The sequence below is a fragment of the Notothenia coriiceps genome, unplaced genomic scaffold (genome assembly GCF_000735185.1).
Source record: "Notothenia coriiceps isolate Sejong01 unplaced genomic scaffold, NC01 NC01_scaffold00010727, whole genome shotgun sequence".
NCBI classification, from domain to species: domain Eukaryota; kingdom Metazoa; phylum Chordata; class Actinopteri; order Perciformes; family Nototheniidae; genus Notothenia; species Notothenia coriiceps.
The window spans coordinates 122,342-144,691 of NW_011343428.1; the positions used below are offsets into that span (position 1 = coordinate 122,342).

Here is a 22,350-nt window from a genome sequence, read left to right on the forward strand (position 1 = left end):
ACAAACTATTNTTGTATTAAAATGGTCTCCGGTGCGTTTTACACGGTAGCCCATAATCCCTAGCAGCGTCCCTTTTGGTTGGTACGTTACACACACACATATATATATATGTATATATTAGACAGACATCTCCTCACAGGAAGCTTACCGCGCCACCATCGGACAGACATGTGGCCATGCATAGGGTCCATGCAGCCTCTGTCACGGGAGGCTGAGGGTGCCGCCTAAAAGCGTGCCGAGTTATTGGATACGTGTTGTTGCTAGGGGCGTGGGCTGTGCCGTGAAATATTCTAGTTTTCCTAAACCTGGACGGGATTAAATACAGGAAGACAGCAGTCATATAAACTGCACGACAGATGAGCAGATTTATTTGACCTGAGGGAAACTATGCCGCAGTGAGACATCTCTGATAATCGCTTCTATCAAGCACTCCCCGGGACTGTAAGGAGAGTAAGGAGGATAGTTAAAGGAGCGACGGAAAGAAGCTGAGGTCGCACTTCTCGGAACTCATTTTCACCCTGAACACCATGCTATTCATTTGCATCAAACGCTGGATGACTGTTTACAGGGGATGACAGCTGCGCTCTTGGTCTTCCCGTGATGTGACTTTGCAGGGATTAGTGAGCGAAACAGCCTAAACATCCTCTGTTCACACAGGCCAGCGGTTTGTCTGCGGAACAAATCACATTATATAGTTTGCGCTGGAGCAGACCTTATGCAATGTGGAGGGAACTGTGTTCGTGAGCTCATATATGTTGACCTGGTAATCACATTAGGTTTAACTTGAATAGCTCCGTGCTGTATTGCAGCAAGGTGGACCGGGGCGTGAGGTGGCAATGCGCGCATCCTCCGAGCTGGACATTTTGTGGGGGTGTTATGTTTCCTAAACACATTTGAAGCATAAGGCCATACATCCATCCTGAGCTGGCGAACTGCGTCACTGCATGCGAGTGTTGCAGGTAGGCAGTAAACTCTCTCACCGCCGGGAGAGGAGCATCATCCTCTCTGCACTATGTCTACGATAAGCGCTTAACAGAGCAGCAGGGATGGATTCGGCGGATCATTCCAGTAACGATCCGCCACTGGGATCCACATTTTCCTCAGCACCCAATTTAGATTCGGACATTAATGCAAACGGCAGTAGGGCTATATATCAGAATGGGACGGACCACAATGTCAACAACATCCAAATGGCAGCCCTGCGAGGAGCCAGTGACCCCAGCGCATACCCCTCCACAGACTATCGCGCGCTGGTCCGCCAGAGGTTCATCCGGCGGAGTTTGTGGTTGTCAGACTCCGAGGAGCAGCAGCCGGTGGACACGCCGGAGCCTGTCAACAGCAGCCCGGTGCTGAACATTGACCTGAGGACCATCGTTGATAGGACTCGAACCCGGGTTCTGCAAGGAACCCACCTGGGCCTCCAGGAGACGTCCAGCACGGAGAGCCAGGTGGGGAAGAAGGACAACCCCTCAGAGAGTGCAGATGAGGAGAAGAGACACCGGAGCGAAGCCGAGCCAAAGGTAGAGGTGGCGCCTTCGGACGTTTCAGGTAAAGCCGGAAGTGACGAGAACGAAGAGGAGCCAGGGATGAAGGCTGTGTCCACTTCACCTGGAGGGCGCTTTCTCAAGTTTGACATTGAGCTGGGGAGAGGGTCCTTCAAGACTGTCTATAAAGGTCTTGACACCGACACCTGGGTCGAAGTGGCATGGTGTGAACTCCAGGTGGGTTCATTCATCATTCAAGGCCAACATTAGCCACTGATATAGCACTTCGGGATTTGTCTTCAAATATGAAGTGCGTTACAAATGAAACCCATTATTATTATTATTATTATTATTATTATTATATGATTATTATATGATTATTATCTCTAACAGCACTGTGGGTAGTGGTTTGTTAAAAAACAACAATGAGCCCAAAAAGTCAGTTTGCAGCCAAAGGTAACCCAATATGTTTCTCTCAAGAAAACAAAGGACTAGTTTAATGATGCTGCTACTTAATTAATTATAGTATTTTACAAACTCTCCGTCAGGAATCTCTCAGGTAGTATACCAGTAAAGCGTCATATTCACCTTGCATGACAAAGTGACACTAACTTCTCACAGATGCCTCAAAACCCACCCTAGAGTGAATGTGAATAGTCAGATTATCTGTCTATTTATTTGTATTTCTTGGCTTTTATTGTCATAACTAGGGTCAACCATTTAAAGAGCAGGTTGAAATTGATGAATTAGTCTGCAGTTAGTTGTGTTTTTATTTTTCATTGATTTAAAGAATTGTATCAACAGAATAGTTCTGTTCTATTGTTTTTTATACTCTGATATTGCTGAGGTACTATATGCTTTACAGCACCAGATGAATTACTGCGCTTGGTTCCTATGGGGGAACTGAGAAAAGGCATTATTCAGAGTAATGTTACAGGGCACAGTGAGGAGGAGGTGAGTGACTGTCAGTCATGTTCTCTTTGTCAGCACTCACTTTGCTCCAGCCTTTCCTCTCATAATTCCCACCCTTAATGTTTCTTTATCATGTACTTTTGTGTTTATCAAAGACATTACGAGACTTTAATATTCTAATTGTCAGCTGTATACTTCCTTGAGATATAACTAAATTAAATCAAAGTATTTCAGCATTCACACCTTAACAGTGTTTAGCCCATTCACAGTGTTGCCAGGTAATCTTTTGACACTTGAATTAGTCATCATTTTAGCATGGAGCTAATACAAACATTATAGCAGTGACAGCTTACTGTATCACTAACTAATGTATCAACTTTTAGGATTTATATTTTCTAATCTTTTACAGCCTGCATAGAGCAAATTACTACCAGGGAAACGACCCTGGCATTTGGTTCAGCCACTGTCAATAGTACACATCTTCTATTAGTTGATATAATGGACAGTTGTCTAAGACTGAGTCATGCTAAAGCACTACAGTACTTTAAATATTGTGTTTACCAAAGATGTGCTCATGAGTTTCTTGGAAATAAGTCAATAAAACATCATTACAGTGTCTCCCATCAAATATTTTTTCAATCAGACTTCGATTAGATGCGTTGTTTGAGTCAATGCGCTAGCTACCTGTGTATTGGAGCTCAACATACATTTGTGAACTTTAGTCTATCTTAAAGTGACCATAATGAGGATACTGGTTGTGACTTTCAGACGCAGCCCTGCAGCAGTATTTTATAGGTTTGGTGCGGCTTGATAACGACCAGAGCAGATGCTTTTTTTTTGTCTTCCTACTGTTGCAGAACTCAGGTTCACCCCATCAGGCCCGGGGGAATAAGTAATCACAGCACAACTCAATAAGGTTTAGACATAGAATGAAATCACTATTACGTTGTGCTTATCTCACAGCTTTTTGTTGGCAACAACACAGCTCCAGATTCAAGTGAGGCTACGCGAAGTTCACCATTTTTTTTATGCACATGTATATTATACATATAACGAGCATTATTTGCATGGGCAACTTCAATCAACCCTTGTTGGAATAAAGGAAATGTGTTCCTAAATTATTGGGCAAAAGGTGATGAATTGTCCCGACTTCAACCCACATTTTAGCCTGGTTCCTCTCAGCTTTGAGTACGTTTAGTATCCAAGTCTTCACGGGTAAGGCTCTAATGTTTTTTTAGAGTAACTATTTGCGTCTGAGCAGGTTCTGATGAGATTTAGTGATGATTCAACCATTCTGTCCCTAGAGATAAGGCCTTGCCCTGCAGAGCTTGTGTGCATCACTCACACAATGCTGCTGCAACTTAAATAGATATAGATACTGTGTGTGTTTGAGGGTAAAACTAAGAATGAGACAGCCAAATACATAGATTTTCATTAAAAGGTTTATAAATAAGATTTAAAAAGACGCCAGTGCCTGTTGTGGAGCAGAACAGCCTGCTGGACTTGTTACTTATTTATTCAATGAATGATTATTAAACAGCAATTTGTTACCCAAAGTGAGCAAATGATGCAACCTAATTCAGTAAACTGCCAAAACATTTCACCAGCTTGAGATCTGTGTCTCACTTTTTCACATTATTTGTCGGGTTTGATGGCTTAATGAGGAATACTAAAACTGGAGAGTGAATCTTGCTGATTCAGCCCTCTGCACCAAGACAGAAAGAGAGAGGAGAGGGGTTCAGCTAAGGACAGCAAGATACACTCATAGTGTTTCATACACAGCAATTCAAGAATACTATATTTATATTCATTTCAGCATTAGTCTCTTCATCAATCCACACTTATTGAGAAAAACCTGCTGTTCATATTGTTGTTCTATGCTTTTATTGTTCAAAATGAAGATTCTTTGTTTTGTGCCACACCCTGCTCAGACCTTCTCTCTGCCAAGAACCATTACTAACCTGTACATAAACTTCCTGGAAAATTGGACAATGTTACCAGAAAGATAGTTTTACTGTAATATATTTGTTATTAATGAGAATCACCATTATGAAAAGGGCTGAAGCAGTTGAGGCATATCCTTCACAATGCCGCTCGTAATCGAGCATGTAATGCTGCACACTGCATAGGTCACTGTGGACTGAATGAAATCTGATTCCCCAGCATCAGTCAATAATCAATGCAAAGTGATGTACAAGAGGTTATTGTTGAATTCCAGACATTTTAAATACTACATTCAACCTTATCGTTGCCATTAAAATGTGTGCATTGAGACAGCAGGAAAAAAATCCAGAGGTCATTCAGCATTTTGTAGAGGCTGAGGCCATTGGGTTGTATCTGCCATGCTGACTGGAGAGAACAGAAATGTAGAGGATGTTCGCCCGTCAGCTGTTTTACTATTTATACAGCGGTTCAGGGAAGGCAGGGGCTAAAATATCGATCCAGTGTACACGGATTCACTCAGGCGTGTTACCCAAAGATAGCATTTAAACTCTGAAGAATTGAACATTAACATGAATGATTATGTTCTTTTTTATGTCTTGTATTCTTTGATGGATGAGAAGGAATCTCTAGTGGCTGTTTAAAACTCTTATTGTTATTTTCTTATATTACTTTTTATTTTTAACCCGCAGCACATTTGACATTAACTGATTAAAAATACATCATAATGAAATGTAATCTTTTGTTTATCCGGCATGACAGATGTGTTTGTCTCTGTATCACACCACTCAGGATTTTACTCACAATGGGTGAGTTTATTGAGTCCTGTGTTTTACACACTGATCAAATGAAGTAGATGGTTCAGTCCTGCATGTTTACATATCCAAATGCCAATGCTGTGTTCACTCTTAACATGAGCCACAGGCATTTGTAACGGAGTGCCCACATCTGAAGGAATGGTACACTATTTAAAGAAGGTTTAAAGGGGATTTTTATCTTCCTTTACCTCTTGTCAGAAAATTCGAAAAACACTGAAAACGACGATGATTCAGCACCTTCTTCCTCCCCCTCCACAACTTGTTCAATTTGGATACATTAAACAGCACTGGAGCTTCTCCTAAGGCTCTAGCATACTGACAAAAGTGAGTGGGTGAACCGAGAATTCATTATTTTACATTCAAATTATTTTTCTCCCTAGGAACGGAAACTATCAAAAGTCGAGAGACAGAGGTTCAAAGAGGAGGCAGAGATGTTAAAGGCTCTCCAGCATCCCAACATCGTGCGATTTTATGACTTCTGGGAATCACCGGTTAAAGGGAAAAAATGTATCGTTCTGGTGACAGAGCTGATGACCTCAGGGACACTTAAAACGTAAGTCTATATTAAAACCCTTTTCTATAATTATTGATATTGGTGAAGTCATGGTATGTTTTCCGTCTTAGCTCATGTGTGTCCTTTTCATCCTTATACCCATCAGTAAATCACTGATTGTAAGTTGCACATAGTCTCCTAATATTAGTTCACCTTACAGTTTAATGACAATTGGACGGTCAACATCATGTGTATCAAGTTTTATACATATTGCCTTTATTTTTAGTCAATGTGGTTTGAACCCGAAAAGTATTTACCTGCTGACAACTTGAACATCTCCTTCGTCCCACAGGTATCTGAAGCGCTTTAAGGTGATGAAGCCTAAAGTTCTTAGGAGCTGGTGCAGGCAGATTCTCAAAGGCCTCCACTTCCTCCACACAAGGACCCCTCCAATCATCCACAGAGATCTGAAGTGTGACAACATCTTCATCACTGGTCCTACAGGCTCTGTCAAAATAGGCGATCTGGGCCTAGCGACACTGAAAAGGGCCTCTTTTGCTAAAAGTGTTATCGGTAAGTCCTTGTCTTTATGAGAGATATGTTTTAAACCTGCAGTAACTCTTTATACCCTCTGCTCCAGTTGAGACATTATCACCTTTTAAAATGAAATGGGAAATGATACAGAGCAACATTTGCATTCATTTGTTTTGACTCTGGTTACCTGGAGTATGTAAGACCAACAACTCCCGAGGGAAATATCTGGCCCTTAAGCTTTGATTGAACACGTTTTTTTAAAACAAGATTAACATAAAATCAAAGTTTCAAAGTTGCATCCCAACAATTTCTCTCTTGTCTGTCTTGTGAGTGATTACTAAAAACAGCTGTGTTGGGTTTCAGTCCTTGACACTGACATTGATCCCTCTGAAATAGGATGACACACTTAAAACTGCATTTTACTTTATCATTTATCCGTGTTTTCTTGCATTATTCTCTAGGCACTCCTGAGTTCATGGCCCCAGAGATGTATGAGGAGCACTATGATGAGTCTGTGGACGTCTACGCCTTTGGGATGTGTATGCTGGAGATGGCCACCTCAGAATATCCCTACTCTGAGTGTCAAAATGCTGCTCAGATCTACCGAAAAGTCACCAGTGTAAGATCACATTTAAGACTGTCAAATTCTATTACAACTGCTTTAAGTCAGGATTAGCTGTCCTTAATGAAATAAATAAATATCGACTGTTAAACTTGGAGACATTTACAGGGTTTGCAGCCAATGATTGTTTTCACGATAAATAATCAAATGCTTTTTGATGGATTGAATAACCACACAATCTTTAACTTGTTAAAAATTGATGACACCTGCCCACATTTATTCGTTGTTAAAGTACGTCTTGAAATCTCATAATTAAGAGTTATAAAGTGAGATGTAGAAATGTTTGCTAACATAAGCTGCCAAAAAAAACTCAAAGCAAGGGTGGATTTACATCTTAAGAATTACATTACATTATTTATTATTTTTTCAGTGCATACACACATTTAGTCTGACCTTAACTCGCAAAAGTTAAATATTTTTTTATTTAAAAAATGACTCCATCTTACACTTTGAATCCTTTCTCATTTAATTTCAACACTCATTTAATCTTTTCAGTGCCAAAGAAAACCTATTGTACCGCAGTAGATTTTTAATCCCCAGAGTCAAGGTTCTAGGGAAAAATGGGTTTTGAATGTATGTTTTATTACCCTGCAGACAGCACGTTCTGTACTTCCTGGTATCTAGTCACACACTAAGGACTGCTATTTGTAATTTCTTGAGTTGATAAATGCTAGTGCTTGTTTGTATTGCAGGGGGTGAAACCTGCTAGCTACATCAAAGTCAGTGACCCAGAAATCAAGGAAATAATCGGAGAATGTATCTGCCACAGATGGGAAGAAAGGTAAGGGGAGCTGGACCTTTGGCAGTGACGCATATTGTAGATAGATAGAGGCTGACCTTTAACAAAACCCTGTGTTGTTTTGTTTCTGTTCCTGCAGTGTGACGTTAATACCATTATTTGGCTCTGGCCCAGTCAATGTTATTGTGTGTTATGCATCATTGATGTGAGGTCACTATCATCGTGGCCCGTAGCCCAGGGCAGTATCTGATGTTTGTTTGTTTCCTGCAGGTACTCCATCAAGGACCTCCTGAATCATGCCTTTTTTGCAGAGGATACAGGCGTGAGGGTAGAGCTTAATGAAGACGATGATGGCAAGAAAGCATCCATTGCCTTGAAGCTGTGGGTTGAGGATACAAAAAAGCTGAAGGGGAAGTACAAGGAAACTGGTGCCATCGAGTTTTCCTTTGACTTGGATAATGAGGTCCCAGAGGTTGTTGCCCAAGAAATGGTAAACAAAATCTTTGAATTACCAAAAATAATCATTGTATTTTGATAAATATGCACAGAAAATAGTTGTAACGTTTATGCCATTGGGGGTATATAGTTGTACTAAACCAGAACAATCAGGAGATCTAAACAAAGGATTTATCCCTTTTATCTTAAGACTTGTTTGGATGTATATTGACCTTTGCTTTTTCACCGGCCCTGACTCACTTTTCTGTCCCACAAACTTCATTTGTCGACTCTTTGAAAATACCAATTTTTGATTGGCTGGCTTGTGTCTGTTAAAATTCATTGACACTTCAAAAATAGCTTAAATTCAGTGCGTAAGGAAGATTAAGCTGCAGGTAACCATAGCAACAATACTTCTTTGTTCTTCTAGGCACGGTGACACACAATGAGGGAGTGGAGGTAATTCAAAGGGATGCCTTTATATATCAGGACAACTTGTTGTGGATTATTAACTATGTAGTATAAATGCACTACAAAGGGTTCTGTATACAGAAGTGTCTTGTTATAATACAGTCTTTACTTTCTAACACAATCCTGGGCCCTTTTAGTTAGGTAATGTATCTGGTTTAGTGGTCATGTCAGTAATCATACGCTTGATGTAATTATTGATTAAAACTAAAGGTAACTGATCGGTTGATCTTTGCTCTCCCATGTAATGAATGTCAATTTGTTTATTGATTACATATACTGTGGAATTACAACCTTAGTTTGTTCTGAGCTGCAGTGATCATCTAGCATGTGTCCTGTAGGTGGAATCAGGTTTTTTTCTGGACTGTGATGTAAAGATAGTTGGGAAGTCCATCCGGGACCGCGTGGCTTTCATTAAATGGAAAAGGGAGCGGATTGTCTCTCCAGCTGTGAAGAAGCCGCAGCCGAACCTCCTGAAGGTGCTCGGACCCGCCGTGCCACAGGCAGCCACATTAGCTACAACAGATGGTGAGGAACAGGAGGTGGAACAGCAGACTCTGGTCTGCACCGTGCCAGCCACCACGTCTACCACATGTGAGAACCTGCAATCAGTAAAACACATGAACACAAACATCATACAAACTCATGAATCCATTAACAGGACAGGACACACTGCTATGAATCGTTACATTTGTATATTTGAAAGTAAATGAGACTGCAGCATCCGAGTAAGACCGATTAGTCATCATAAGACATCATCACCCAGCTTTTGAATTTTAATGAGATGCTTCCCCTGTCCTTTCTCTGTGTCCGTCCTTCCTGCAGAGGACGTTGTTGAGAAATGTAATGTTTTATTCACTCTGTTATTACAGCTGACAGCGGAGTGGGCCCTGCCATGCAATTAGATGATCTAAATAATCAGCAGAGTATCTTCAACCAATCGCTTCCAGAGCCTATCTCCACAGCTCAGATGATCTACAGTCCTCCTGCTCTGGTTGAGCCTCAACACCAGGGGCCATACCAGCAACCCACAGCACAGGCCTCTCAAGAAAGCTACACACAAACATCCTCTCAATTACACCAGGGGGCCTACCAGCAAACCACAGATCAGCTGCATTCTGGGGCCTATCATCAACCTGCATCACAACTGCACCAGGGGCCTTATCAGTCTCAAACCGTGAGTGACAGCATTTCTAATTTCTCTGTGGAAACTTTCGTAACTTTTTTCATTGAAATCTTTGGAATTTTACACTGCAACAATTGCCTTGTATGTTATGACAACAGTGTGTTGGAAGAAGGTCCTACCATGTCAGGCATTAAGGTTAGAAAACCCTCTCTCACTAAGACAATGCATAAAAGCCCCACTCTATGTCCACCACAGGATCTAGCTTAGCCAATAGCATAGAACCCAGCGCATGCCACAGGCTTCGTATTCTCTAACTCAGCCCGTAATCCATCATTATTATCTTCTCAAATGCCCCCACATACACACTCACATCATGACTCAGCAAGTCATTTCAATTCACCTCTGCGTCCCCTGAGTTGACTGCCTCCCTCCTCCCTCCGTCTGAGCGTCACAGCCCCCACCTCCAATGAAAGGCTTGCATCATGTCTCTCCTCATGATGGTTAAGACAAAGGGAGGAGCATCTCTGTGACACAAAAATATACACTTTTTCTCCACATCTGCTAATTTATCTTCAGTCTCTAACCCCGGCTCATCTCCTACATACACTTTTCTTTTTCTTTTTGGCCCTATTCTCAAACAGTCAACCAGACCCAGTGACTGACTTCCCCTTCGCATCTTTCCCCACCCTCAAAATTGTGCTCCCACTGAGTTAATATGAGGGTGGATATCTCTTCTGATCCACTTTTCCATCACATCATCTTCTATCGCATTACTTGTTAAATTACACAAACATGACCATGTCAGACTACAAATAAAAACAGGGCCCAATACATGTAAACCCCACTATATGTTTTCTGACAGACTATTTCGGATCCATCTACACCAGCCACTACTATGCACCAGAGTAGGCAGACAGCACAGAGCTTCCCAGCTGCATACCGCAATCCACAGCCACAGTTTACTGCTCAACCCACCTAGGAGCAGGTACTGCATGCACCAACTGCGACAGGCCCTGGCAACAGCTTAAGTGAGACACAAAAAAGCAGAAGTAGAAGGCAAAACCTTGGAAGTCAACACTTGCCAACAGAGGGAATTGTCCCAAATGCTTGTTTGATATTTAGAAATACTGATTCTGTCATCGGTATTCAGTATCACCTGTTATATCTGCATGTGAGGTGGGTACAAACTGCATCTGATACCCGTTTTAAATTCCTCATCACATATTGCACAGTATTTGTTTGTGTGTGTATATGTCAATGGTTTTACATTTGTTTTTTGTTTCCTTCCCATTTGCCTTTACTCCATTTAGTGCAAACTTCAACAAGCTGCTGTCCTGCCCCAGGTATGGAAAACGTTTATTTTAACTTAACTGTGGGCTACAGCACACTACAAACACCACAGAATAGTTGGATCAAATTAAGTCTGCCTGCCACGCAGCTCCCTTTTTTAAAGTGGAGCTTAGACTTCAATTTCTTAAGTTTAATGCAGAAATCACTTTGTATTTCCATCACACAGTTTATACTCTCCATTGTTTTCTTAGTTGTTATCTGCTGAGCAGCCCACACCTCACCTGAGTCCTGCTGACATACCTACCAGTTTTCCACAGTCAGTGTCCAGTACTCCTCCCCCACTCCTGCCCCATGAGATCAGCACACAGGTGCGTTGTAGAAGCATTAGCGCACAGTCACACATAAAGACCAGTGACCATCCCCTGCCATGGCGATATTTGCGTGAAAGTTCACCAAACTTCAAATTCCCACGATGCAAATTTGCTTCGCTACAGGAAGCAATATTTTCATACCCTTGCTTGCATAGAATAAAAGCAAATGGGTGGCAAATGTAAATGATGTGTGACTTTGCTTAGAAACATCAAATTATGCTAGATAACTTGTTAGAAACATCTTACAAATGTTAGTAGGTCATACATAAAGGGCCAATCTGAATGTTATTTCTATCGACTGGTTGCCTTTGTTCATTTTTGATCATTTTCCATTCTTTCCCAGTTTTCCTCACCATATCCTGTTCAAATAGGGTGCCTCAAGCCCTCATCCTTCCCCCTTACTCCTCTGCCATGTGCCTACAGCAGCAGTGGCCATCTTATGTCTAGCTCCCACTACTCACCCTTACTCCACCAACCCTCCCTTACTCTGACCTCTCACTCTGCCCTGTCCTCTCTCGGGTCCCCTCAGACCCCTCTGTCCACACCTCAGCACATGCCTAACTTTGCACTCCCTATTCCACTTTTAGCTATGTACATGTCCTCCGCAATGCCTCAGCAGCAGGGCGGCCCTCTGACATCTCAGACAAACTTTAGCTTCCATACCACCCATTCATTACCTCTCTCCCAGGTACAACCTATCCCATACCCTGCCCCCTACCCTGAGCAGGAATTGGCTCAGCCGCCTGTTCAGGTGAATATTTAGCTTAGTTCTCACTGTTGTGGTTGGGCCATTGGAAATCTCTAATACTAAGGTAGCAATGTGTCTTGTGGATATAATGCATGCAGGGCTTGTGTTTAGGGATTTAGAGGTAAAAATGAACCAGTTGTAATTGATTGATGAACAATTCCCTAAATGTGTTATTGTTTCCTGGTACAGATGATTCCACCACAAGGTAGTGTTGCCCTGATCCACCCTGGGTTGCCTGCTGTACAGACTCCTCTCTGGGAAAGTGGAGTAGATGCAGAAATGTCTACAGCTGTCCAAGACTTAACAAGTGCTCCTACAGTTTCAACTGCAGCCTCAATCTTAGGTCCAGCTCTAGTTGAAACGCAGTCCCAAACACAAACACCAGCTCTGGTCGCAGCACAAACCCAACAGCTTTCAGCATCAGATCGAGCTGAAGTCATGCCTCAAACTTTGGATCCAACCTTTGTTAATGACCCACTGTCAGTCCCAATACAAGTTCCGACGGCAGTGCAAACGATAGCCCCAGTTCAAGCACCAATTGCTGCGTCAGATCTCCCTTTTGAATCACCAAAAAACTTATCGAAAAGCTTAGCCCCAGCCCCTGTTGCAGCTTCTGTCCCAGCTGCAGTTCTGCAGCCTGCTGGCATCCAGACAGCAGGCTCAGTGTCTGAGAGTGCCAGCGTGGCCACAACTCAGCAAAACTTTGAGTCCACCTCTGCATCCGGCACCCTTCAACAAGAGTCCTGTCTAGAGGTGTGTATGTTTTTTGCGTGTAATATTGATCAATACACATATGCATATATTTACTAAATATTTTATATATTCTTGCAAGAATCCCTTCTGTAAATAATGAAACTTCTACCAAGGTCTCCTAACTGTTTTTTTTACATGCACAATTCTCTGTTTTCAGGATGCGCTTCAAGACAAACCCATAGGTTTACCAAATTATGCCTATGACAGGTGTGTGTGTCAAGATTTTTACAGTTTTTCGGCTATTAACAGATTCTATAGAACTTTGTGTGGTGAAAATGCTGACACCGACATAGAGGTAATAAAGTGTTAAACTTTTTATTTTATAGTTTTAACTCTGATGTGGCATCTGGTAAGGAAACAAGTGATGGCTATGACAGCTTGGCTAGTGGAGGGAAGGTGGACGGGAAACCCAGGAAGCATCACCGCAAGTCTGCCCGCACACGCTCCCGGCAAGAGAGGACCAGCAAACCCAAACTGAGCATGCTAAATGTGAGTCATGCTGTCATTTTTGAAGTTATAGTTTTTTACAAATTGTGATGTGTATGATTGTTAAGTGTATTTCCTGCCCACACAGGTTTGCAACACTGGTGATAAAATGGTTGAATGCCAGCTGGAGACACACAACCACAAAATGGTGACCTTTAAATTTGATCTGGATGGAGATGCTCCAGAGGAAATTGCCACTTACATGGTTAGTTGAAGCTTCTACAATTATTTGGTTATATTTATGACACTGTTTAACATATTTTAAATGGTATGCTTACAGGTAGAGAATGGGTTTATCTTACTGATAGAGAAAGAGATCTTCATTGACCAGCTAAAGGACATTGTGGATAAAGCTGAAGACATGCTGAATGAAGACATTGAGGGAGAAAGGGTTTCCGCCCTAAGTTGTAGTCCTGAACAATTCCAGATATTTGAAGGACTGGCAGGAGAGGTAAGAGGGACTATACTCGTCAACTTTTGTAACGCTTGACTTGTGCAATCTAAACAACTAAAAATGTCCTAAACTTTCATATTTTAAGACAGTATAACAGCTTGATCATTACTTTCCTTGGTAATTTAGCTACCTGAATCAGTATGCAAATACTAATTAAGTTGAACTATTAGAATTGACTGCAAATATTATTTGGATTATATGTACCAGTTGTTCATTACTCCCTCAATCAGATATGGTTATAGACATTTAAATACAGAATGGCAAGAATAATATTGATTTAGCTCATTGTCATCTGTCTTTCTCTCTGCAGTATCAGCAGCCTGGAGCACATCAGCCTGTCTACCAGCAGAACGGTAAAACAATAATGCCCTTCATATTGTATCCATCTGCATGTCTTCATTTTGAATGTCACATTCACCTGGAAGAAAATAAGTGGAAATTGTTTGAACAATTCTTCACACAGGAAAGAGATGGTTCATAATTTGCCCCGTTGAGGAGACGCCCACATCCAGCCAGGAGACCCCGTCTGATGGGACTGTTACACAGTCTCCAGGCAGTTCCACCACTACCCAGCCTGCTGACAGTGTCACTGCAAAACCCAGAGGTGACTTTGTTGCTACAGAGCAATTTCAGCCAAAATATACAGCTTCATAGAACAATAGCACTACTTTGTGGCAGCTGAATGAATTGCAGCCTAAAGCTCTTGTGTGCAATAATAGCTTTTAAATAAAATGTTTAAAAAAAAGTTGGTATATATTTACACTAATTGAAAGAATTTTCTCTCATCTTGATTTTTGTGTCCTGCAGAAGAAGGGTCGTCGTCCACAATGTCTGGTGGAAGTGGAGGCTTCACCTATGACGTCTATGGATTCTGTAGCCCTCCGATAATGTCCAACACAGACCCTCTTTTCTTAGCTACCTTGTCTCCCCCTGTTTCTGCTCCCCCGACCCTTCAGTCAGTGACATCCGGGGTGCCTGCTGGCAGCTCGGTGCAGCCCAGTGTTCATCATGCTCAGCCTGCCAAAGCACAAACGTTGCCCCCGTCATCCCCACATACGTCTTTCCCGATTGATGAGTCACGGGGATCCCCTTCGGAATCCGTCTCTCCAATTCATGCTACTCTGCAGATGCCCGACATGTCATATGCTGTTGCTATGGCTGACGAAGTGCCCTGCTGCCCTCTGGTTATGCCCTTATCTCTGGATGTGAGCGGTTTAAAGGTTGTGCCTCCTCTCACTCCACTTCCACTCCAGGAGCCATGTTCAGCCAAAGATCCTCCGTCTGTATCGTATGCCTCGGCCGTACGCAGCGAGCGCCCACAGCAACCTGTGGTGCTTCACCAGCCTTTTTCCAGCGTGGGAGGAACCAAAATGTCCTCGGTACCCCAGAGCCCTGCGCCATCCCAGCACGGCGCAGGGCATGGTGAGTCAGATGGTGAAGGAAGGCTTGGCCGTGGAGGCTTTGTGGACAGCACTATAAAAACACTGGATGAGAAGCTGAGGAACCTGCTCTACCAGGAATATGCTCCCATGTATCCATCAGGCAGTGCTGCAGAGACCCCGGGCTCCTGCACCGAGTACATACAGTCTCCTCCGGGTCCAGATAGTGCCACAGGAGGGTCCGGAAACAGCACGCCGGGGCCGATAGGGGAGGGCCGCTACAGGGTAGGAGAACAGCTAGTAAGTACAATCCACAGTGACTTGTTAAACTGAATGAAAATATACAGTATTTTAGTTGCATGAAAAATAACACTTTCTAATTTTAGAGTAAGATTTCATCTACAGTAAGATCTCATGAGAAATATTTAGTTAGAGATCGACTAAAGATTGTGTCTACATTAACAGGTGTATAATAAAAAAGTAATAAATGGTTTTATCGTAATTAATAATTGCTTGTTTTGTTCATCTCTCACCTTAGCCTCAAATTCCAGAGAGAATGGATAGTTTGAGCACATTGAGTGACTCAGCTGTGTGTGGTATGTACAACACACACTAATCAATCTAACAACCTGCTATCATTAACTATTTGTTGATTTTGGCAGTGCCACAGTGATCATTGTTGTTGAAATGTTTGCAGCTTCCCTGTCAAGAAGACACGTTCCTCACTCCACCTCCTGCTCTGGAACAAGAGGCCGATTTAAAGTATGATTACAAGATTTTACTCATTTAAACACATTTAAACACAGTTGGCAACTTTTATGAGGAATTTGTCATATTACTGAAAATATCACTATATCCTGAGAGAAGTTTCAGCAAATATGACAAAAAAGACATTTAGCCAACTGTAGTTTTAAGGGGCAAGTATAATTGCGTTTTTAGATGAGTTCAATGCATATGCTCTAACAGAAGCATTGCACAATGCCTTGTGTTTAGCTGATTTGCTCTTTTCTTTTTTCAGATCATCTCTGTTCCTCCTGAAGCAGCCAACAGACGAGATGTGAAGCAGAGGAGCTGGAGCAGCGCTGCCTCACCAGCACACCCTGTAGGGTACAGTGAGGACTGCATCCAGGCTGAGGCCTTAGCAGAATCCACCACAATTGGCCGTTTCTCTGTGGTTAGCACAGAAGATGACATGACTCAGAGGATGCGTTGCAGCCGATACTCTGCCCCGCCAGATTTTTACCTGGACACACCTCCATCAATGGCCAAGAGGGAAACTCTGCCTCGGGCCGTGACATCCAACTCTGTTGCTGTGGATGTCACGGTCCATGCTCGTTTCCTGTCCTCAGACTCAGGGGCTGAGAGCAGTCCTGCAAAGATGGCTCCTGCCACCCCGTCACAACATACTCGCTCTGAGCGCAGAGGAAGTGACCTCATGAAGAGGGCAGTGGCATTCCTCCGTCGCTCAGGGCGCAGCAGTAGTGTGCAGAGCTCTGACTCACCAAGCAGGCATGGAGGCATGCACGGCTCGGCCTATGCCAGCAGCGATAATGACTCAGAGATGGAGGACTCAGACATGAAGAGGGAACTACAGAGACTCAGGGAGAAGTGAGTATAGCCATAGTTGCTTTTGGCCTTATTAAATGTCTTTTCATGACACTTTTAGTGACAACTATGCTGTCGCTTCCATCCCCTCAGACATCTGAGGGAGATCTCTGAGCTGCAGGCCAATCAGCGGGGGGAAGTGGAATTGCTGTATTGCCGGCTTGGCAAAGCTCCTCCTCCTGGCCTGGGTCTTTCTCATGATGCACCACCTGCGGGGCGTAGGAAGAAGTCCAACAAGCACAGACTGAAGCCTGGCAAACTTCTCAGCCCTCTGGTCCAACAATTTAGAAATGTGACAACCAAAAGTAGTGACTCAAGCAGAACAGGTGAGTCACTTTTCAGAATGTCAAAGATTGAATATTTACAGCACTGGCACAATGAGTATGCCATTCTGATGCCTGTGTGTGTGTATTCAGTTGTTGCTACAGGTACAAGTGAACCCACAGTGAGCCTAAATGGCTCTCCAGCCAAAGGGTCTTTCCCCACTCAAGGAAGGGCTCGGTCATGCACCAGTCACCTTCCCAGCTCAACGCCAGAGCCTGTGCAGACTCAGCAGCCCTGTTCCCTCAAGGGCTCTTTGTCTTCTGATAATATTTACGGTGGTCTACAAGGAGACGGCACTGGCACACAAGCTCCACAGGGACAAGGTGAGCACACAACCAAAGATCTTAGCCTGACAGTCTTTACACAAATACAAGGCTGTAAACATGTTTATTCAACAGAGAATTAGTAACAAATACATGACTGTGGATTTTTACAATAAGGTTGGGTATTTCAGTATGTGCTCTTCTTACCCTGTTATCTTCTCCCCTCTTTGATTATACTCCTCTACAGGCTGGTCTAATAACCCCCAAACTTCAGAGAGAGTGACCTATAAATCGAGTAGCAAGCCACGAGCTAGATTTCTCAGTGGGCCTGTGTCTTTGTCTATCTGTTTGTACCTCTTCTCTTCCCGCATAGCTTCATTTTTCTGTTTATCGTCATCATCCTGTATTTCTCTACTTTCAGCTTACTGATATATTTTTCTCTGTCTTTGCCAAATATTATGCAACACTGCCAGGTTTTTAACGCTTTGCCTCATCCTTACCACTTTCTTTTATCTTTTATTTTTGATAGCGCAAAATATATGGCTTTTTCAAACCCATGAAAGTAAAAAAGTAAAGTAGAGATTTTGATTGACTCTAATATCTATATTATTATTATATATGTATTTATACTCACGGTTCCTGTTTAATGAACTATTACCCTTTTCAGAATGTTGAGGTTTGGAAAATGAAGTTTAATTTTTATAAATAATTGGCATTATTTCACATTTCAAGTGTCTCATACTGATGCTATTTGAACAATTCAACTTAACCACCATCCATTACTAATCAATAGACTTCTGCATGCCCCCCAATCAGCCATAACATTTTTAATTTCTCATTGCTTCTTAACCTCTCTTTTTTATCTTTGTATCTCTCTAAAACTGATAATGCACATTGATATGGATAATTCACTTGCATGATTTTGCTTATAAATGGACTCACTTATTTTAAGGGGCTGATTGCTTTGAATGTTACTTTGGTTTTACTTTGGTTCTTTGTTTTGTGGCAGTATTCAGCATCTTTGTTTTGCACTGCATCTTGTTATTTAACATTATTACGAGCTAATGGAAATGTACATTTGTATAAAGTATTTTTGTGTTACAGGGACAACACTGAAGCGTCTGTGTCTCGGCAAAGAGCGTGGCAGCAGTACGTAAAATGACTGTGTCTGGCTAAAATGAGTTCAAAGGCGGGTTGATTTCAATTGGTTAAATTAACTCAACAACATGATTTCATGGTATGGGTGTATTTGTGTCTCTTCAGGATCTGGAGCTGGGCCAGGGGCTTTCAATCCATCCCAGCAGCCGCCTGCCGGTGCCACGCCTCCTTCTCATCAGCCGGTGACAGGACTGGCCCAAGCTCAGGCAAATAACAGCAACAACAAGACAGCCACATACACTGGCTTATCCATGAGTGCCAATGAAAACAACCTGTCTGAAGACTTGCAGCGGCTGATGGAGGACTGGGCCCAGGAGGTGCTTATCGTCACCCACAGGCCTGGCACCAACTCTCTGAGCATCAGTGGGCAGCAGCTCTGGAATCAGGTTATGCACCGAACACATGGACAGCTGACAAGTGCTTCAGACGTGAGTCTCCTGCTAGTTGTGCACCAGTTTGCTCTGCATTCATATAAAACAAAAATGATTAAAACATATTTTTAAAGTTAAGTTGATTATAGAGGTACAGTGGTAGTTGTGCATATACCCACAGCTTTTAGATAATGCAGCCTGAAGTGGAGAACAAAACGAAATGACTAGGCATTTTGATTAGTTTAGGATTATGGGAAATTACAATTATTTTAAACTACTGTATATGTTAAAGGTCCCCTATTATACTGTTTTTCATGAATATATTATAGGTCTCAGATATATACAAAACATGTCTCTGAAGTGTTTGGCTCCAAATACCTTGGTTGGTAATTGGCTAATGGTTACACAAGCCAAAAAATCGTTATGACATCATAAAGTGGCCAAAATCTGATCGGCTCATTTTCAGACAGGTTTTTATATAAATGGATCAGGACAAAAAGTGAGCGAATCTTTTTTCCTGAAACTTTCAGAATCTCTTTACACAGATGTGACACATGTTTATGTATAAAATACATTAAAAAGTGGATTTTGCATAATAGGTGACCTTTAAGACAACACACGATGTAGTACTAGTTTGATTATATTTAGTTCATTACTCCCTGACACTGACAGTAATTAACCATTAGCTTTAGTAAATAGAAAAGTGTAAAGTTTGGTCCTGGAAGTGTTACATATAATGGGCAGCAATAACCCTTTCTAATTGATTGTATTTTATAACATGCAGTTAATCATTATTGTGAAATTCAAAATCGGCCCATTATCTGACCCTGTTAGGTATCATGGACAGCCCCAGGTCCGGAGGCCTGCAGTGCTTCTCTGTCCTGGCCTGATAGCCCGGGGTCAACAATCATTAGCAGCCCCTCCACTGGGCCCCATGGCAGTTGTCAGCTTCGCTCTCCTGCTGCTTTCAGGGCCGTGTCCTCGCCTCTCTCTGTTAGCCAGTGGCCTGGGTTGCTCTTTCCTCTTCCTTCAGGAGCCTTTGCCTTTCCTGCTGTATGCTCATCCCAGGGCGTCCCCAGCCCGACTTCAGCTCCATCATATCAGACGCCGGACCCCAAAGCCAGGACTCTGTAACCTAAGTAGCATTGTGTCTTCCAACTCCGTTACCAAAAATAAATCTCACTATAGTTCTAGTCAATCTTATGTGCATATACTGTATATATATATATTTAACCAGCATGTATCTAATCATATGTACATACTCATATTCATTCTTGAGTTTAAAGTTATTTAGTTATTTCGTATCAACATACCTCATGTCCATATTGCAGTATATAATCCTTCAGTGCAGTGTAATGGCAGTAGTACAGGTAAAGAAGCCTAATAAAACCAATCAGGCTGAAAATAGTACATTTTTGTCATAGCTTATTAATGTACCTTACCACTCATTAAATGTATATAATGAACTGTTCATTAATAGTATGTTTATATAAATAGTTCATGTTTTTTTGCTCATATCACCTCTATGGTTGTGTGTATATATGAATCATTGTGAGTCTGTACATAGCCTCTGTGTTTGTACGGATAACATCAGATAATCCATTGCTCGGTGCTGCAGATATGTGTCTTAATGCAACACCTCATTAGCCACCATCATGCCGTCACTGTGAAGACTTGACATCCTGGTCACTAGGACCGGTTGCTTTACTCTGCCCTCAGTCCAAGGGTAGGTTTCATCCTTCATCGATGAAATGCTTCCAGCACAAGCGCTTGAAATATCTTTAAGAGATTTGAATGAACTTGAATTTTATCTTCAGGTGGAAAAACACCTGTGAGAGTGCCTTGAAATGAGGTTTCAGTTTTATGAAGAGAAGCATTTAGATTCAAAGCAGATACCAGATGTTCTATATATGCTTTAACCTCCAAAGGTAATTGATGTGATTTGAATAATACATGTGGAATTTCACATTTAATTTAGCAACACAACATAAAAAAATACTTTTATCTGGTCATGTTGAGACATCAAATATCACGGATTGTAAAACTAAACCTTGTTCACTGAAGTAATTATTTGTGGGATTTGCTCTACAACCTTCCACCTCCTGCATGAATACACTGATATTCTGAATGTGTACAGGTTGATTTGGTTTGCTTCAAGAGGATGTTATAAAGAGAAACTAGCATTGAAACAATACAACAAGGAGGGCTGAAGGACTCAACCTTGAGTCAAAGTCATCGTCATGCCATACCTCTAATGCCGTCTGTAGCTTTACATATGGTTGCCTTTGTAGTTTTACAGAGATTATTTTGTGATTGGTTGTTGTCTGATACATATTGATGATATGATGATGTGAGAGGCTCATGAAAAATATGAATAGATGAGAAGCCACAACTGTTTGACATTTTATTATGACAATGCATAGGTTTTCTAGATGATGTTTATCCAACGCTAGCCTCACATGATCTAAATGATCACATTTACATGACCACATTTGTGATCTAAATGATCACATGATATAAAGCTAATTATGTATATGGCAGAATCAACTCAAAGATCTCCAACAAATATTACACTGTCATGCTTTACATTTTTTCAATAGTGCAGCCTCAATCATCACTTTCACTTCCAATACTTAAAGCTCTTGTAAAACTTTTATTAGGAAAGCTACTGCTGAAGAATACGTTTGCCTAATTCATTAATGTCTCGACGTGTTATGGCAATACAAAGCAGAGGCAAACATCTATGTAGTCAAAAAGTAAGCATATTAATATTAGACAGAGTATGGGTCAAGCTTGAGAAATACTGAGAACTAAATTTCCCAGAATGCTGTTCAGTAGGACTTTTGACATGATAAGGGTTATTTTGTAATTTTTGGAAAGACATTTCCAGAGCCACATAATACAAAAGTAGAAGCAGTGCTCTTTAGGATGAATAAGCTGCCCGACTGCAGTGCCGCTTTAAAAAACCTTCCATGTTTGCACAGTGTGATGATATCCTGTATTTGATCTCTTTAATGCTTTCAAAGCAAGCTAGGTGTATGGTTCCTTTCGCCCACTGTATCACCTGTTTTCCAAAATTGGTACTATTTCACAAAAGCTGTATATACTTATATAATAAATTAATATTTGCTTGACATCATACAATATTAGTCTTGTACTTGTTTTATTTTCAGTGAATGGTGAACATACGAACCTAAATTGTCTAATGTTGTCTGAGTTTGCATTGAAAGCTGTGGGCAGCAGTGAATCTTATTTTTGTGTCCCATTCCCGGCAGGAATGGAATGTAGGAGTGTGTTTGTTTGTTTGTGTTTGTGTGTGCGTGTGTGTGTGTGTGTGTGTGTGTGTATTCTGTCCTGTAATTTTCTCTCTTTATGTCCTGTTGTTCTTTGAAACTGACACTATGATTGGCTTATGGCTGTTGTGTTTGGGCCTGATTGGCTGAATGTTTACACCTCTGAGGGAGTTTAATTGCTTATTAACTGAGGGGGGAATGGGAGTTGATTGATTGGACATCTAATTACAAGACTGTGTTTGAGTCTATGTGCATGTGTGTGGTGGAAGGTGGGCTGTTTCAC

General features: G+C 41.8%; 1 protein-coding gene across 4 annotated transcripts; it reads left to right on the plus strand.

Annotated features, from left to right (window-relative positions):
- The first annotated feature begins 313 nt into the window (after nt 1-313).
- wnk2 (WNK lysine deficient protein kinase 2) lies at nt 314-21,918 on the plus strand. 4 transcript variants are annotated; one of them, XM_010771925.1, is made up of 28 exons: nt 314-1,721; nt 5,536-5,708; nt 6,001-6,221; nt 6,644-6,801; nt 7,497-7,585; nt 7,814-8,033; nt 8,788-9,040; nt 9,319-9,623; nt 10,883-10,915; nt 11,114-11,230; nt 11,922-11,984; nt 12,171-12,734; nt 12,892-12,941; nt 13,061-13,223; nt 13,309-13,425; nt 13,501-13,671; nt 13,985-14,027; nt 14,138-14,278; nt 14,482-15,353; nt 15,592-15,649; nt 15,751-15,815; nt 16,072-16,661; nt 16,752-16,984; nt 17,075-17,305; nt 17,493-17,591; nt 18,350-18,394; nt 18,509-18,831; nt 19,609-21,918. In XM_010771925.1, the coding sequence occupies exons 1-28, from the start codon at nt 1,047-1,049 to the stop codon at nt 19,906-19,908; spliced, it is 6,372 nt and encodes a 2,123-aa protein (XP_010770227.1). In that variant the 5' UTR covers nt 314-1,046; the 3' UTR covers nt 19,909-21,918. The 4 variants fall into 4 exon arrangements, with proteins under 4 accessions (XP_010770227.1, XP_010770225.1, XP_010770226.1 ...); XM_010771923.1 differs by lacking the exon at nt 11,114-11,230 and having other exon boundaries at nt 11,577-11,984; XM_010771924.1 differs by lacking the exon at nt 11,114-11,230 and having other exon boundaries at nt 11,577-11,984; nt 17,493-17,567.
- Nucleotides 21,919-22,350: the final 432 nt, after the last annotated feature.